The sequence below is a fragment of the Pistacia vera genome, unplaced genomic scaffold (assembly GCF_008641045.1).
Source record: "Pistacia vera cultivar Batoury unplaced genomic scaffold, PisVer_v2 Contig487, whole genome shotgun sequence".
NCBI lineage: Eukaryota > Viridiplantae > Streptophyta > Magnoliopsida > Sapindales > Anacardiaceae > Pistacia > Pistacia vera.
In genome coordinates this window covers 89,928-106,756 of record NW_022196320.1, presented here as the reverse complement: position 1 = coordinate 106,756, position 16,829 = coordinate 89,928, and the positions used below count along the sequence as shown (strand labels likewise).

The 16,829-nt window shown below is 41.2% G+C and overlaps 1 protein-coding gene across 1 annotated transcript; it reads left to right on the top strand.

Annotated features, from left to right (window-relative positions):
* Window positions 1-469: 469 nt before the first annotated feature.
* On the top strand, window positions 470-4,032 carry LOC116104860 (ruBisCO large subunit-binding protein subunit alpha). Its single transcript, XM_031391289.1, has 8 exons — window positions 470-653; window positions 726-894; window positions 1,285-1,406; window positions 1,503-1,710; window positions 1,820-1,965; window positions 2,091-2,397; window positions 2,776-3,227; window positions 3,398-4,032. The coding sequence occupies exons 1-8, from the start codon at window positions 600-602 to the stop codon at window positions 3,683-3,685; spliced, it is 1,746 nt and encodes a 581-aa protein (XP_031247149.1). The 5' UTR covers window positions 470-599; the 3' UTR covers window positions 3,686-4,032.
* Window positions 4,033-16,829: the final 12,797 nt, after the last annotated feature.

Below are 16,829 nucleotides of genomic sequence, written 5' to 3'. Positions count from 1 at the left end.
TTAGTCTAAATGCTAATTATATATATATATTTAAATATTTAACTTTAATATATAGATTTCTAACTCTAAAATTCATAATCATGGAAATCTTTTGTTTTATTTTTTCAAAGATTTATTTGTTTAATAAAAATATATTACTAAAATTATAAAAAAAAATAATTATACAATTGAATAAACGTAAAAAAATAATAAGTTTTAAGTTTGAAATTGGAAAAAGGAGATAAAAAAATATTAATAAAAGATTAAAGAGTTATTTTCAATATTAAATAAAGTTTAAAAAAATTATTTTAAATATAAAAGTATGTATTTAATAGTGCGGATGGTCTCGATCATATGGGGCTAACAATCAATTCTCCTAATTTCTGTTAACATTAAAAAATATAAACACTCATCTAATTTCAACCAAACTTTTACCTAGAAAACCAAAAACAAATATCTTAAAACAAAATTTGGTTGGGCCGGGTGCGGGAAGGGTTCCACGAATTGAAAGAATCTTCTGGAACCTCCGGACTCTTCTAATAAAAATAAAGCAAACTAAACCCTAACCCAGAGTCCTACCAGCTTTCTCGTAGTTGCCTCCTTATCCACACGCAAAGAAAATGGCTTCTGCTAATGCTCTATCTTCAGCTTCTATTTTCTGCTCTCCCAAACAGGTATTTGTCTGAACAAATTTCATTATTTGATTTTCATTTCAAATTTATTTACAGAAATGTTATTTATTGCAGGGAAGTTTGGGGAGAAGACAACAGAGTAATAACCAGAGAGTAAATTATAGAAGGTTTTCTGTTCGAGCAGCTGCAAAAGAGATTGCCTTTGACCAGAATTCCAGAGCTGCAATGCAGGCCGGCATTGATAAGCTTTCAGATGCTGTTGGTTTGACTCTCGGTCCCAGAGGTATTAAATTCCTTTCAAATTACAGTTTCAGTGGAACCTTGGAACCTTAGCAGATTAATCTCATGGAGTTTTTTTAATTTTGTAATTAGTGATGGTGCCTGGTTATTTGTTAAAGCTTAATGTTATGCAATTTGAATGGCTTAACAGGAAATAACCGAAATTGCGGAAGGATAACTGTTTGAATGGTTTAGCAATTTCCCTGTGATATTCATTTGCAAAATAACTGTCTTCCAAACGAAGAATGTATTTTTCTTTAATGTTCTGTGTCAATCTTTATTGTCCCTCAATTTCATGAGAATGGTCTTGTTTGTTTATTATCTTGGTGAATTGCAATGTGGATTGAAGGAACTGCAAATGTGCTAATTTCGGCATATGTTTTGTATTTTGAAGGGAGGAACGTTGTTCTGGATGAGTTTGGGAGTCCTAAGGTAGTTAATGATGGCGTAACAATAGCCCGAGCAATTGAGTTAGCCGATCCCATGGAAAATGCCGGAGCCGCTCTTATTAGGGAGGTTTGTTTCAAATCTTTTAAGTATTTTCCCATATTGATACTTTAGTTAAATGTTGCTTACTCCGTGAGAGACCACATGTTTCTCTTTGTTTTTAAGGTTGCGAGTAAAACAAATGACACTGCTGGTGATGGGACAACAACTGCCTCAGTACTTGCACGAGAAATTATTAAACTGGGACTTTTGAGTGTCACCTCTGGTGCAAATCCAGTGTCAGTGAAGAAAGGGATTGATAAAACCGTACAAGGGTTGGTGCAAGAGCTTGAGAGGAAGGCTAGGCCTGTAAAAGGTCGTGAAGATATTAAAGGTATTTTGCTGACTTGTCTCTTGGTTCTATTGTCATTTGACGATTGTATCTCTTGAGCATTCCTTTTGTTTCACTATTGACAGCATTTACTTGTTATTCTTCTTTATAGCCGTTGCTACCATTTCTGCTGGGAATGATGAGCTTATTGGGACAATGATTGCTGATGCAATTGACAAGGTTGGGCCTGATGGTGTCTTGTCTATCGAATCATCATCCTCATTTGAGACTACTGTGGAAGTTGAGGAAGGAATGGAGGTCTGCATCTCAATCTCTCTCTCTCTCTCTCTCTTTCCCCAGATGGGGGTGGTGTTAATTTGTTCTGGTCTTGATTTAAATATATGTGCTCCTCACTTGTTCTTCCAATTCCTCTCGATACGCAGATTGACAGAGGTTACATTTCCCCTCAGTTTGTCACCAACCCAGAGAAGTTAATTGTTGAATTTGAGAATGCGAGAGTGTTGATCACAGATCAAAAAATTTCTGCTATAAAGGATATTATTCCCTTGTTAGAGAAGACCACACAATTAAGAGCTCCTTTGCTCATAATTGCTGAGGACGTCACTGGTGAGGCTCTGGCCACACTTGTTGTGAACAAGCTACGAGGTATCCTTAATGTTGCTGCTATTAAAGCTCCTGGTTTCGGTGAGCGAAGAAAAGCTCTTCTTCAAGATATTGCCATTTTGACTGGTAAGCAGATTTACACAAGTCAAAGTTAATTCTTTTTTTTCCCCCCTTGAAGCGCTGTCTCTCTCCTGATGATTTCCTACATGAGGTCAGAGCTCACATGTGTAATTTAGTAGTTCTGGTTTGATCGCAATTTTGTGATTATAAACGCATGCAGAACTGGATTACCAGTAACTTAGTCATTGACGTTTGAAAATGGAACTTATTTTGTGGATTCCTTTGTGATGTTATGTGACAAGTTGTGGAGCGATGCTTGCTAGAGCTACAGTTCATGTATTGGGCTGACGGGATTTTTCCTATAATAAGTCTATTCTGTTTCATGTTATGTAATACCAGGAATCTTACATGATCAACTAATTCTCTATTTCTCTCTATATATAGGAGCTGAGTTTCAAGCTACTGATTTGGGCTTGCTCATCGAGAACACCTCAGTTGAGCAGCTAGGTATAGCTAGAAAGATTACCATTACCAAGGACTCAACCACCATTATTGCTGATGCTGCATCAAAGGATGAGTTACAAGCAAGAATTTCTCAGCTGAAGAAAGAGTTGGCTGAGACAGATTCTGTATATGACTCAGAGAAACTAGCTGAGAGAATTGCCAAATTGTCTGGTGGAGTTGCTGTTATTAAAGTGGGAGCTGCAACAGAAACTGAGCTTGAGGACCGTAAGCTCCGTATTGAAGATGCTAAGAATGCAACTTTTGCTGCCATAGAGGAAGGGATTGTGCCTGGTGGTGGTGCTGCACTGGTTCACCTCTCTTCTCATGTTCTTACAATTAAGGATAAGCTTGAGGATGCTGAGGAGCGGTTAGGTGCTGACATTGTGCAGAAGGTAAACACTCTTCCTATTTTGATATATAACAGATGATGAAATTGAATTTTTTGGGTGAGTCATAACTTCTGTTATTCTTTATCGAGCGATTGAACCTGTTCACTTATTGATTAGAAAGCATTCTGAAATTTTGGCTTTTAGTTTGGCTGATGCAATGTGTTTGCATGTAGGCACTGGTGTCACCTGCATCACTGATAGCACAGAATGCTGGAGTTGAGGGTGAGGTTGTAGTGGAGAAGTTGAAAAGCAGTGAATGGGAGATTGGTTACAACGCCATGACAGACAAGTATGAGAACCTGCTTGAAGCTGGAGTTATTGACCCGGCAAAGGTGACAAGATGTGCATTACAGAATGCAGCATCAGTGGCAGGAATGGTCCTCACCACCCAGGCTATTGTTGTGGAAAAACCAAAGCCCAGAACTCCAGCGGCGGCTCCCCCACAAGGCCTTGCCATATGATATCATCGCTAGGACTATCAGAACCAGGTTAGGGTTTTATAGATAAAGAGTGGTTTTATTGCGGTGAACAAGATTTTACCTTATTGATATGAAGACACGGCTTTTTGTACTATTAATGAGATTGTTCATGCAAATGTAGTCTCCATTACTTGATATCTTGGGATTATGGCATCATAAATTTATTTTTTCCGGAATCAATTCACCGGATTTTCTCTATCTTGACTTGATCTTCTTACCTGAAAATCTATAAGCTTTAACGTTAATGGGAGGTTGCACCTTTATATCCAAAGTTTTGTCATCAAGACCGATCTTGGTTAGTGTTTATAATAATTAAACTGGTTTATGAAGGATTATCCAAAGAGAGCTACGTGTGTCATAAAATTTGAATGATTTATTTTATGTGCAATTAGTTGCAGAAAGTTGTTAGGAATAGGAGTACCCATCTTTGGAACTTTATTATGTCAATGCTATATGAAAAAGGGCTGGTGCTGTTTGATCTGCAAATTTAATTTTTTATCATTTCAGTTTTATTATTATATATACTGATATACACATTGACTTGATAATAAATATTTATAGTTGATGTGATATCTCGTTGTATTGCATGCTGTCTCTATTATAACACTGATATGATAAGGTGATTTGTAATACAACTTTAAATTAATGGATTATTATTCATAAGAATGAGATATATATATGTGAAAGAAAACTTTACATGATGTATCATCACTAATACATATGTTTATGAAAACTAACCATTTAAATTTTCTCATCTTACTCAACAAAATGTTGTCTTTAAATTTGCTAACCCAATTGGCAAAAAAAAGAAAAAAAAAAAAAAAAAAATGCACGCTTAATCGACTCTTGTATGATAGACGCGTGTAAATTTCGGAAATTCACATTTAATGTTAACATAATGAAGGTGATTGGCTAAAATAATTAGAGTTATTTGAAGAGATTTAAAAGAATAGTAAAAGATAGGAACATTTACCTATATACCTTCTAAGATTCTTATAAAAAAAACCTTAGACAATATTAAAAACAGCCCTAAAATTATCAAATCTCTCTGAAATTTTAATACTATAATATTTTAGATAGTTTCATATAAACGATCTCACAAGTCACAATAGATAAATAAATTATAAATCAGTAAAAGATAATATATCTTACCAAATTAAGTTTTAATATATATGAAACCTTCAAATATCTAAACTTTATCTAAATAATTCACATATTATAGTTTAAAATAAAATTGCTGGGTATATATTGAAAATAGATCTTAAAATTTAAAGGACTTGATACAATGAAGTAACTAAAAGAAGTTCTAAAATTCCTCAAAAACAAGATAGAAATGTAGAAAGTAGTTGGAGTAGAGGTAGAGATAAAGGGAAGATGTCATCATTCCAAAAATGTACTATATTATATATATATATCTATATATATATATATATATATATATATATATATACACTGTAACGGCAGAGACTAGTGTAGATGTTAAAATCTACGGTTACGGAAGTAGTGTTTGATCTCATGAGGTTGAGGCCACTGACAATTCGTTATACTTGAACAAAGAGCAAACAAGCGTGAAGCTTACTTGGACACCGGTGTGGTGTCTACCGTAGGCACTCCGACACTCAAGTCAGTAAGGCTGAATGAGGTAATTTAGTGAGGGTAAAGGAGGAAAGGGTTACCAGAGGTCAAGTCGGAGACTAGAACCATAGCGTAGTAGGATAGCTCTCAAGAGTAAGAGCTCGGGTGTTGGTAGGTGATATTGAGGCTGAATCCCTAAACAGAGGAGTGACCTCTGTTTATATAGTAGTTGTAGGATCTTTGTATCCTGAGAAGACTCTAAATCCTTAAGGGAAGAGGTCTTGTGAATAGGGAAGATCCTGATTCACTTGACTTACTAGTAATAAGAGTCTTAATTTGCCTAAGATACGAAATCTTGGGTGAATTAGAATAAAGTAAAACAGGAAGAATACTACCTACCTTGGTCTGGAAGGCCTAGCCTTAGATGGGCCGCTGGAGTCACCCATTCTAGAAGAAAGCTGGATCTGGAGATGCGGTTCGGCCCAAGCGACAAGCTCTAATGTTGATCCAACCAAAATTGGATCACAAGCTTGGGCTGATGTAGTGGAACATCCCTGTTTGGGCCTAACAAGGCCCCGGGTGATTTTGTCCCCCATAGTTAGCCTCCCACTCTTTAAGCTAAAGAGTATCTAGCTTAGAGAGTAGTTGGTCTAATGGGAGACTAACCTAGCTAAGAGGCGGTCTGTCAGGATGGTCGAATGTTCTCTTTGACTGAGTGAGGATGTCTCGTCTTGTTGAGAGTTATGGGGACTATTGATTATGTTCTCGTGCTAGCGTAGTTGAGTCCATTCGGCTGGTCGAGTTGAATGTTAGGATGCGAGGCACGATTCCTGTAGCTGCGTTGGCTCGGCTAACTGGGATGAGCGATTGGGTGCAAGGAGCGACTCTTGAAGCTGAGTCTGTTCGGTCGACTGAACCGATTGATAGGGTATGAGGCACTACCTTATATGGGGTTCAGTTGGCCAGTCAAGTCAAGCATCTGCGTTCTGTACTTTGAAAATTCTTGTCCGTTTCTTGAATTGAGAGTTGAGTTGGTTTGCTCGGGCGAGTTGAGCTTTGTCCAAGTACAATGGGGTCGCATTAGGAGAACGGGCGCGTGTACTGTAGGGTTTCGTGTGTTTTGAGCGAGAGACAAGAAATTGGGGTTACCGAGGCTGACCTATCATATGACACATGTACGATTAGGATTCCCTCTTTCTTTTAAGCGGGAGATTGAGGAGTCGCAGCCAAGTGGTTGTTGCCGCGTGTTGTCCTAACAGGTTGGGTGATTAAAGGGAGAAGAAACCGCTGGCGATTGTTCATCTTCGCCTTCACTTCGTTCTTTACTTTTCTCAAAAACTTTCCTTCAGTTGTCGTCTAGACTTTTTGGGGAGTTTTCAGCGATTGTTCACGGTAATTCTCTTTTCCTTCACAAGAATTGACTTCTTTTCTTTTCTTCCACTTTCCTTTTGCTTTAGAGTCAGTTTAGGCAAGTTTTTAGGATCATTTTTCTTTGAGTAGTCCGACGTACAACCTTTTCTTTTTCGATCTCTTCGGTTCTTTGAGGAGTTCACAAAAGATTTGTCTAGATTTGGCTAGGATTCGAGATTAGGACGAGTTTTTGGGGCGATTTGGTTAAGTTTTTCGAAGTTTTGGGAGAAAAAGTTTCGAAGGATTTGGATTTAGGAGCATAGGCATTGCTGGGAATTTTTTTGGAAATTTTGAGTTTGGTTTGTGGGAGAGGGAAGAGTCGATTTACTCATTGTCACCATTCGGTACACCTGGGGTGCTTGACCGAGCCGAGTGGAAACTTTTTAAGGTGACATGCATCTTCATCCTTAGACGAAAGTTTATTTGATCATTCGGTCGGTCTGTCTGACCGAGTCAATCGTAGTGAGAAAAGTTTATCGTCTGAGTGTATGATGTCGAGTTCCGAGTCGAGTGGGAACAGTCAAGGAGAGATAGAGGAGGGAGGAGAGTATGAGAATGCCCCCACTGTGGTGGTGTTGTCGAAGGAAGGTAACGTGTCCGTGGGTATCCCTAAAGGGTTGAGTGTAGCCAAGACCGATCCGGCTACTATCGAGTCGAGTGACGAGGACTCTGACGGGTAAGGGGAGAGTGGGGAAGATAGCGATGAAGAGCCAAGCAGCAGTCCCGAGGGTGAGCCTTCTACAAGTGGGACTACGAGGGATAGATCCAGCCGACCGAGTTGAGGGATCTTGCCATTGGATTATCCGCTAAAGCTCACTCCGGATGATGAATGGAGGATAAGGACAATGTACCATATCTCTGACTCAATTGAGACACGTTTGCTAAGAAACCACAAGTGGGTCGACTGGGACATACCAGGATGGATTGCTATGTATGACATCTATTTCTATGATGAGCTTAGGTTACCGATTCCTCGCTTAGTTTGGAAAGTATTGAACCATTTCATGATAGCCTCGACTCATATCATGTCGAATGGTTGGAGGCTACTGATAACGTTAGAGCTTCTCTGCACTATGCACCAAGTAGGGTTCAGCCTGCATGAGTTCATCTTTTCTTACTATTTGAAGGAGCATAGCACCGATAAGGGTAGATACTCAGTCAACCTAAGACATGACCGAGTTCACTTGGTGACGTTCCTACGATCAAGTGATAAGAACTAGAAGGGGAAGTTCTTCTTCGTGAAGGGTGATGCAGTCTTTGGAGAGAGAGGGCAGAGCGACATACCCTTTACATAGAGGGCGACTGGTTAGTAATTTTACTTGTCTTTTGTTTTGAGTACTGAGCCTTATCTTTCATTATTCTACATATCCGAGGTTCAACAAGGCTGGGCAGAGTGGTGACGGTTTGAACGTGCCTATTCGAGAATTGCTTGCTATACTGCTGAAACAGAGAGACTAGAGAGTGCTCTTCCAAGAGGCAAACCTTAGGGCGAGTCATCTTTGGAGCGAGGTTGCTGCAATACAGAAAGGTACACCTTTCCTTTCACTGAAGCAGACATGGAGTGTTTTGTTGATGTGCTACTACAATCACATCTGCTTCGGATATTCGTTTTTTCATTCTCTAACTCCTGGAGAGTTTGCCCTTACAAAGAGACTGATGAAGAATATTAATGTTGACGTCCCAAATGCGAGCAAGGCAATTGCCTAGCGCTGAGCTAAGAGAAAGAGAGAGTTGGCGGCTAGACAGAGCGAACATGTCCAGATGGAACGAATCAAGTCAATCCCACTGACTGCGCTGCCTATGACCGGAGCCGGGTCGTCGAGTAGTGTCCAAATCAATGAGGATGCTGAGAAGATGACTATCACGCTCCTGATGACTGCTTCTATCTACTCTGATGTAGCCGGGATGGGGAAACTAGTCGACTCTTTCCTGCTACCTGCGGATGAGAGTCGATTGGATCAAATGAGAATGAGTGCGGCTACTGAATGGGTTATGGCTTGGTAGTTTCAGGTAATTTTTTACATTCGAACACTTTGTTCCATAAGGAACTACTTCTAAGTGTTTGGTTTTTTGTAGGCTCTGACGGGGAGTTTGTATCTAAAGAAGCCTGTGGTTGCCCAAGACGCAAAGATCCAGGACTTGACCAAGTCTAACAGGGGCCTTCGCACTCGGGAGGCTTCGGCCTTGAAATTATCGAAGGAGAGTGCTGCCAAGCTACGACAAACAAAATTGGAGTTGGCAGAGCTGAAGAAAATGCCGGCAGAGAAGGAAAAGGCGCTAGCCGAGAGGAATGAGGCGCTTGTTGAAAATGAGAAGTCGGTCGCCCTTAGAGAGTGATGCCAATCAATTGCCATTGACGCCATGATCAAGGCCTGCGCTAAGCTAATGAAAAAGTACAAAGCGGGCAACACTTCCTATTAGAATCCTGACGAGGACATTGAATTTTGGAAAAAGATTGAAGCAAAGTCGGCCGGTAGGGGTGGTGGAATGGAGAAAAGTCAGGTTGAGACCGAGTGCAAGGATGTGATGGACGAATTTGCTGGAGACTTAGAAGGGTGCTTACTGAGTCAATTGAGTCTCTTCCTCAGGATGACTCAGCAATGTAGGCTTCGACGAGCAAAGGGAAGGAGGTTAAGTTGATCGTAAGGCATTCGGCTCAAGAAGATGACTCGGAGCATGCTGCTCCTTGAATGTAGTTCTTTTTTCAGGTTTGTACTTTGGGTGTTGAACACCCATGACTGTGCCCCTATGGGGACCTTAATAAAATTCGATATTTTGCTGATTGTTGTAGTCTTGTTGAGCTTCTAAATTCATGTTTACAATCACCTGGGTGCGTCAGTACGACTAACCGACTACGTATTGATGTAGTTAATACTTGGTTTGAGTAGTAATTGACTGATTCAGTCGTTTTGGCTGAACGATTTTGCATTGTCCAATTGACAAAATTTCTAAGTATTGGGGCAGATTTGGAGTAGGTGGAACCTGTATCACACATGAACCGAGTCGGTGTGGCCGATTTTGTGTTGATACATTCGAGGGCTATGTGTCCCAATCGACACGGCCGACTTTGTAGTTGAAAACATTTGAGGGTTATGTGACCTAGTCGGCATGACCGACTTTGTAGTTAGAAACGTTCAAGGGCTATATGGCTCAGTCGGCTTGACTGACTTTGTAGTTGAAAACATGTGGCTCAGTTGGCATGACCGATTTTGCAGTTGAAAACGTTTGAGGGCTATGTGACCCAGTCGGCATGACCGACTTTGCAATTGAAAACGTTTGAGGGCTATGTGACTCAGTCGGCGTGACTGACTTTGTAATTAGAAAAGTCCGCTCTAGTGATGTGGGGCCAATCGGTGTGACCAGGTGTAGTTGAAACTTTATAACAGAATAGTTGAACATAATTTTTTCTGAATAGTTCTTTTTATTGATTCAAGGTTTTGGGGTCGACTGTCGTTGAAGGAGGTGGACATGTCCACTCATCCCTTTGAGAAAACAAAAAACAAAAAGAAGCTACAGAAAGGAAGCTAAGTTATGGTTTGTCAGAAGTGATATCGTTTGAGGTGAATGGTGTTCCAACTGTGGCTGATATCCTTGCCCTCCAGTGATTGAAGCTCATAGGTGCCTTTGCTGACTGATCGAGTGATCTTGTACGGGCCTTCCTAAGTGGGACCAAGCTTGCTAGCATTTATCTCCTTTGTGTTTTGAAATACTTTTCGAAGGACCTAATTGCCTTCTTTGAATGACCTCACATGGACGTCATGGTTGTAGAGTCGGGTGACTTGCTGCTGATAGATAACGTTTCTAATATGTGCATGTTCACGCAGCTCATCATTGGTGTCCAAGTTGTGGCATAAGTTGTGATTGTTTGATTCATTGTTCATCCACTGAAGCTTGGGGGATAAAACCGACGCTTCTGCTAGGATGACTGCCTCTGAGCCATATACTAGGGAGAAAGGAGTTTCGCTTGTGGATGAGCGGGTGGTTGTTATGTAAGACAATAATACTCTTGGTAGTTCGTCCGCCTATGCTCTTTTTGCTTTTTGAAGGTGCTTCTTTATAGTTTACACGATCGTCTTGTTAGATGACTCGACCTGGCCCTTTAACTAGGGGGTTCGGGGAGTTGAGAAGCTGAGCTTGATTCCCCATGTTTCACATAAATCTCTAAAGCCAGAGCTAATGAATTGGGACCCATTATCTGTGACTATCTCCTTTGGAATCCCAAATCGACAGATAACATCCTTCTAGACGAAGTCTTTTACCTTTTGGTCTCGCACTTGGGCGAATGCCTCTACCTCTATCCACATAGTAAAGTAGTCCGTCACAGCCAACATGTACACTCACTGCCCAGGCATGGTTGGAAGTTTGCCCACTATGTCCATTCCCTATTTCATGAATGGCCAAGGGGTCAAGACAGAGTTGAGTCGTTCAGGGAGAAGGTGCGAGACATTAGCGAATCTTTGGCAGCTGTCGCACTTCTTGACATATACAACTGAGTCTGAGCTCATGGTGGGCCAATAAAAACTAGTGGTGATCACCCGATGTGCCAGGCTGTGTCCCCCAGTGTGGTTTTCACATTCGCCTTCATGAAGCTCTGCTAGTAATCTGGGCTTCTTCTATAGTTATGCATTTGAGGTATGGGTCGAAGAATGACTTCTTCAGGAGCTATCCTTCATAGATTGTGAATTGGGCAGCCTTAGCCCTCAGACAACATGCTTCATTCTTGTCTACGGGGAGCTCATCTTTCTCTAAGTACTTCAGGATCAGAGTCATCCATGATTCGGCTAGCTTGATGTTCATGACCTTTGAAAGTTCTTTGGGGACCAGTACTGCCTTAGATAGAGGCGCTTTCCAGTTGGCTGGCCATTGGAGGAAAAGAAGTGGGATGGAGGAGTCAGACGTACCTTGAAGGGTCGAGCCGAGATTGGCGAGTGCATCAGCGTGTGTATTTTCTGTTCTTGGTACTTGGGTGATCATGAATTCTTCGAAGGCAAACTACAACTCCTTCACCAAGTTCAAGTAGGCTGTCATCTTCGAGTCTAGCCTGGTAGGTCCCTTAAAGTTGATTGACTATCAGTTGAGAATCAAACTTGACTTCCAACCTTGTTACCCTTATCTCTTTCGCGACTAAGAGACCGACTATCAAAGCCTCATACTTGGCCTTGTTATTTGTGCATTTGAAGCTGCACCGGATGGCCTGTTGGATGTTGTCCCCATCTGGAGTAATTAACATGATTCCCAAGCCGCTGTCGTTTACATTGCTTGATCCGTCGACTTAGAGTGTCCACTTCAAAGGCGTCTCACTTGATAGGCATGGTAGCTCTTTCTCTGCCTAAGTGAAGGCGTCAGGGGTGAAGTCTGTTATGAAATCCGTTAACACTTGGGACTTCATGGCTGTGAGCAGTTGGAATGAGATGTCGAATTCACTTAGCTCAATCGTCCATTCAGTGAGTCGTCCCGAGAGCTCTAGCTTATGCAGAATCTTCTTAAGCGGATATGTAGTGAGCACAATTATGGAATGACATTGAAATTATGGCCAAAGCTTCCTAAAGGCGTGAATGAGTGCTAGTGCCAGCTTTTCCAACTGACTATATCAGGATTCAGCGTCAAGGAGCGACTTGTTCACATAATAGACCGATAGCTGCTTCCCATTTTAATCGAGACGGCTGGAATTGCTGACTTTGAGTTTGCCAGGAATGTATACAATTTTTCTCTAGTTAGTGGTTTAGAAAGTAAAGGTGGAGAAGTCAAGTACCTTTTGAGTTGCTATAGAGCTTCTTCACAAGTCGGGGTCCATTCAAACTGCTTTGACTTTCGAAGTACTACGAAGAAGGGTTGACACTTTTTTGCCGACCAAGAGATGAATTGGCTTAGTGCAGCCACTCTTCCAAAGAGACGCTGAACATCTTTGATGCATGTCGGTGATGGGATGTTTAGGACGGCTCGGATCTAATCAGGGTTAGCTTCTAAGCTTCTATCTTGTGTTGAGTCACCATATATCCCAAGAACTTACCAAAAGAGACCCTAAATGAATACTTGGCTAGGTTAAGCTTTATGTTGTACTTCCTCAGATTTGCAAACGTCTGACTGAGGTGGTCTAGGTACTGCTCAGCTAGAAGTGACTTGACGAGCATGTCGTCGATATATACTTCCATGGTAGTCCCTAGGTGCTCTACGAACATCTTGTTGACAAGCCGTTAATAGGGAGCTCCAGCATTCTTGAGTCCAAACGGCATCACTTTGTAATAGTAAGTGCCCATTTCTATGATGAATGAAGTTTTCTCTTGGTCCTCCGGATGCATGAGTATCTGATTATACCTTGAGAAGGCTTTCATAAAACCAAGCTGTTAGAGTAGATGCCCTAGAGCCAATCAATTATTGTAGAATTCACTCTTTGTAATAATGTTCATTAATCAATAATAAAAGACATTTTATTCTATATCGCGTAAATCATTATTATTGCAATATGTATTGATATATGTCCTTAGAATGGTAGAACCGTGACAAGGGTATCAAGTGTTTCAAATCTTGATAGTGAGAACCCTATGAGCACATATGGTGGCCATTCTAGAAACGTCCGTAGCCCTAGTATTATTCTGAAGTAAGGGCACAGATAATACGGTAAGGCTATCATAGTGTTGAACGACCCTATCGAAAGGCAGTGACTGATCTCACTTGTCAAGGTTGTTTGGTGACAATCTGGTGCAACACATGGGTGCTTGCTGTAGGCGATTACACCGCAGCAAGTTCACTGGACTGACCCACCAGAGGATTCCATATGGATGGTAACCCCAGTGTCTATGGAACAAATCCTCTAACGAATGGTGGCGCATGTGATCCTTAGACTTGAGATCACCGGAGCGCCTTGTGTACCGATTGGTGCAGTTTGACACTAGCCTAACGCAGTTCTTTTCAGAGCTGTCAATACGGTGGTGATTGGCTGCATCGAGGATTGTATCCAGACTATGGTGGATTGACAGAGGATTCATCACTCCCGGGTACGGGAGAAAGTTATCTCATGGCGCAATTCAGTATATGGCAATGACACTAAAACTGTGGCCACAGTGGGATTGAGTTGTTGCTCTATCCAGTTTATAATACGGGTCATCGATCTAGAAACTGAATAAATAATATCGAGAGTAACCAAAGGTTGACACTATTTCTATGCCTTCGTCTCGTCGAGATAACGTATGATGAAAGGATCGAATTGCACGGTAACCATATCGTTGACAGGTAGCTATTTTGCTGAATCCGAATCTATCGGGTGGCCATGATGCCTTGCTAGGGGCCAATCTTGGTCTGTGTATTAGTGAGACGATTAATTGGTGTTAATCGCGATACTATACACTGCCGATATGATGAGGAGCCTATGGGTCACACACATAGAAGACAATTTAAGATCCAAGAAGAAAGAAGGGCGTTTTTGTCTTTTAAGGCAAAAGTGTATTTTGGTAATTTCACAGTGCAATTAAATTTACTGAGGTCGTAGCCTTTATTTAATTTGTTAGAAAAATTAAATAAGTGAAATTACATTTAAATGTGTGTTCGCACATATTTAAATATGTTATCATTATTGTTAAATGTTAATATATATATTAATTGATTTTAATTGAGATAATGATGGAAAATAAAATAAATCAAATTGGGAGTGTTTGGCAACATGGGGCGTTTGGGTTGGAGCCCAAGCCTATTCCGTATGAGATTAGGGCAAATTGTTTTTAATATAAAAAAGAAAAATGTGTGATTTTTAAAGTGTTATTTTATTATTTACTGTTTCGTTGAAAAGAGAAAACCTCCAGCCCTAAACACTCTCACTCTCACGCGACTTTTGCTTTTGCAAAGAATCAAAGTTTTTCTTTGGTTTGTTCTTCTTGATTTCTTAAGGCCAAGGAGGATCTAGCAAATCCCTCCTTGGTTCTTGTTGATTGTCTTCTTGTGGACCTCTACGGTTCGATCCTACACTTGGATCGGTAGCAAACACGTTCAGAGACAATATTGGTGGAGCCTGCAAACGTGCGTATTGTTTCTAAACACATATTATTAATTTCTACAGATTCTTGCTTTAATATGAATTGTAAAATTATACCCTTGATCTTGGCTCATGTAAACGATTTTGTTATATTAATTTTTGTTTCCGCTGCGTATACGGGACCATTAACTAACAGTCAAGCAACTTGTGACCGGCTGTAGTGTCGACCAGCATATTAATGTGCGACAGAGGGAAGGAGTCATTGGGGCAAGCTCTGTTCAGGTCCTTGAAGTCTATGCAGACTCACCACTTCCCATTCTTCTTTCGGACAACCTCTACGTTAGCTAGCCAGTCGGGGTAGTAGACCTCCCGAATGAGCCAATTATTCAAGAGTTTTTTTACTTCTTCGTTGATCACCTGGTATCGCTCTGAAGCGAATTTTTTTCTTTTTTGCCTTACCGAGAGACAGTCTGGGTCGATCTGGAGATGGTGCATGATTGCATTATGGCTGATCCCTGTCATATCTACATGGGACCAAGCAAAGCAGTCGCGATTCTCTTGTAGGAAATTGACCAGTCCCTCTCTGATTTCAAGTCTTAACCCCAATCCTATCCGAGTCTTTTGATCGGGATGATCGGGATCAATCTATACTTCATCTAGTTCTTCCATGGAGAGTTGATTCGGCTCGGCTCGGTTGGGCAAGTCGGACTCGTCTGTAGTTGCTATAAGGTGTTAGGATTTCCTTTGAAGGCATTTTTGTAACATTCTTTAGAGGACTTTCGGTCACCCTTGATCTCTCTCACTCCCCATTTGGTAGGGAATCTGATTGTTTGTTGGAAGGTTGAGTAGACAACTCTCATGTCATGAATCCTGGGTCTGCCTAAGATGACGTTGTAAGATGAGGGGCAATCCATCACAAGGAAGATGGTCTGTTAGTTTACTCCACTCGTGTAGACAAGCAGGGTTCTCTCTCCGATAGCATACTTCTGCTTAGAGCTGAATCCGATCAGGATGGTGGGACGCCTATCGATATCTGATTCGTCCAGGCCCATTGTTTTGACCACCTATAGGAAGAGAATGTTGACAGAAGATCCTCCATCTACAAAACTCTCCGTACTAGAATATTTGCTATTTGCGACAAGATAACCAGGGCATCATGGTGCGGGGCTGCTAGGGTGGTTGGCTCATCATCTTCGAACTGGATGATTTGTTGAGTAGGCTTCTGTGTGGATGGATAGGAAGAACGAGCTTCTAGATGATAGCTTGCTCAGGCATGCCTCTTTGCCGAGGAGTAGCTAACCTTCGCTAATCTTTGAACCGCCTGATATCATGTTGCAGAATCCTTCTGGCTTTAGGTCAGGCGGAGGGGAGGACCGGTTCTTCTCATCTCTGTTTTTTATCGTGCTTTTACCTTTTTTCGGTCAATAAGTCATGAAGATGTCCTCTCTTAAGTTAGGTCGCGACTTTCAATCTTAGAGCTATGCAGTTGGCAGTATTATGTCTGTGGTTATGGTGGAATTCGCACCACTTGGTAATGTTTCTCTTGGCAGCCGGTCTCAGCTTTGGTGGCCACTTAACCGCTGGACCTATTTGCTTCATTATGACAACCACTTGTACTGGCTCGACATTACAGTTGTACTCAAGGACCACGAATGAAGAGGAGCTTGAAGGTCTATATACAGGCCGGGCTGACAGCCGGTCGTACGATTTTCGATTGTTTCTGTTGGAATTCGGTGTTGGAGCTGAGTTATTTGCTTCATACTATCGTGCGTCTGGGTGCCTCTCACTGTGGTTCTGTCAACGCTCATTGTAAGATGTATGCCTTCTACAATTTATCTCATCTTCTTCTCACCTTATCTAAATGTTCACTCGGGCCAAGGCATCCTCTATTGAATTGCAGCCCAATTTAGTGAGGTCTTTGTAGAGCTCCCCATTGGGAAGCATTCCCTTTCTGAAAGCATCTACCGCAGTTTTAGGATGGCAGGATGGGATTGATATCTTTTTTTTATTGAACCGACTAACATACTCACATAGCGGCTCTCCCATTTTTTTGATAAATCTTGTATAAGTCGAACGACAGCTTCTCTAACTTCTTGTTGCTTGCAAACTACTCAACGAATATGTTGGTAAGCTGGGCAAATGAGCCTATGAAGTTTTTAGGGAGGTTTGTGTACA

Bases quoted from the DNA above. Each gene is read 5' to 3' on its own strand.
- LOC116104860 (XM_031391289.1), top strand. From the start codon at position 600: ATGGCTTCTGCTAATGCTCTATCTTCAGCTTCTATTTTCTGCTCTCCC. The intron at 1,711-1,819 runs GTATTTTGCTGA...TCTTCTTTATAG, and splicing joins AGGTCGTGAAGATATTAAAG to CCGTTGCTACCATTTCTGCT. The intron at 2,398-2,775 runs GTAAGCAGATTT...CTCTATATATAG, and splicing joins AGATATTGCCATTTTGACTG to GAGCTGAGTTTCAAGCTACT.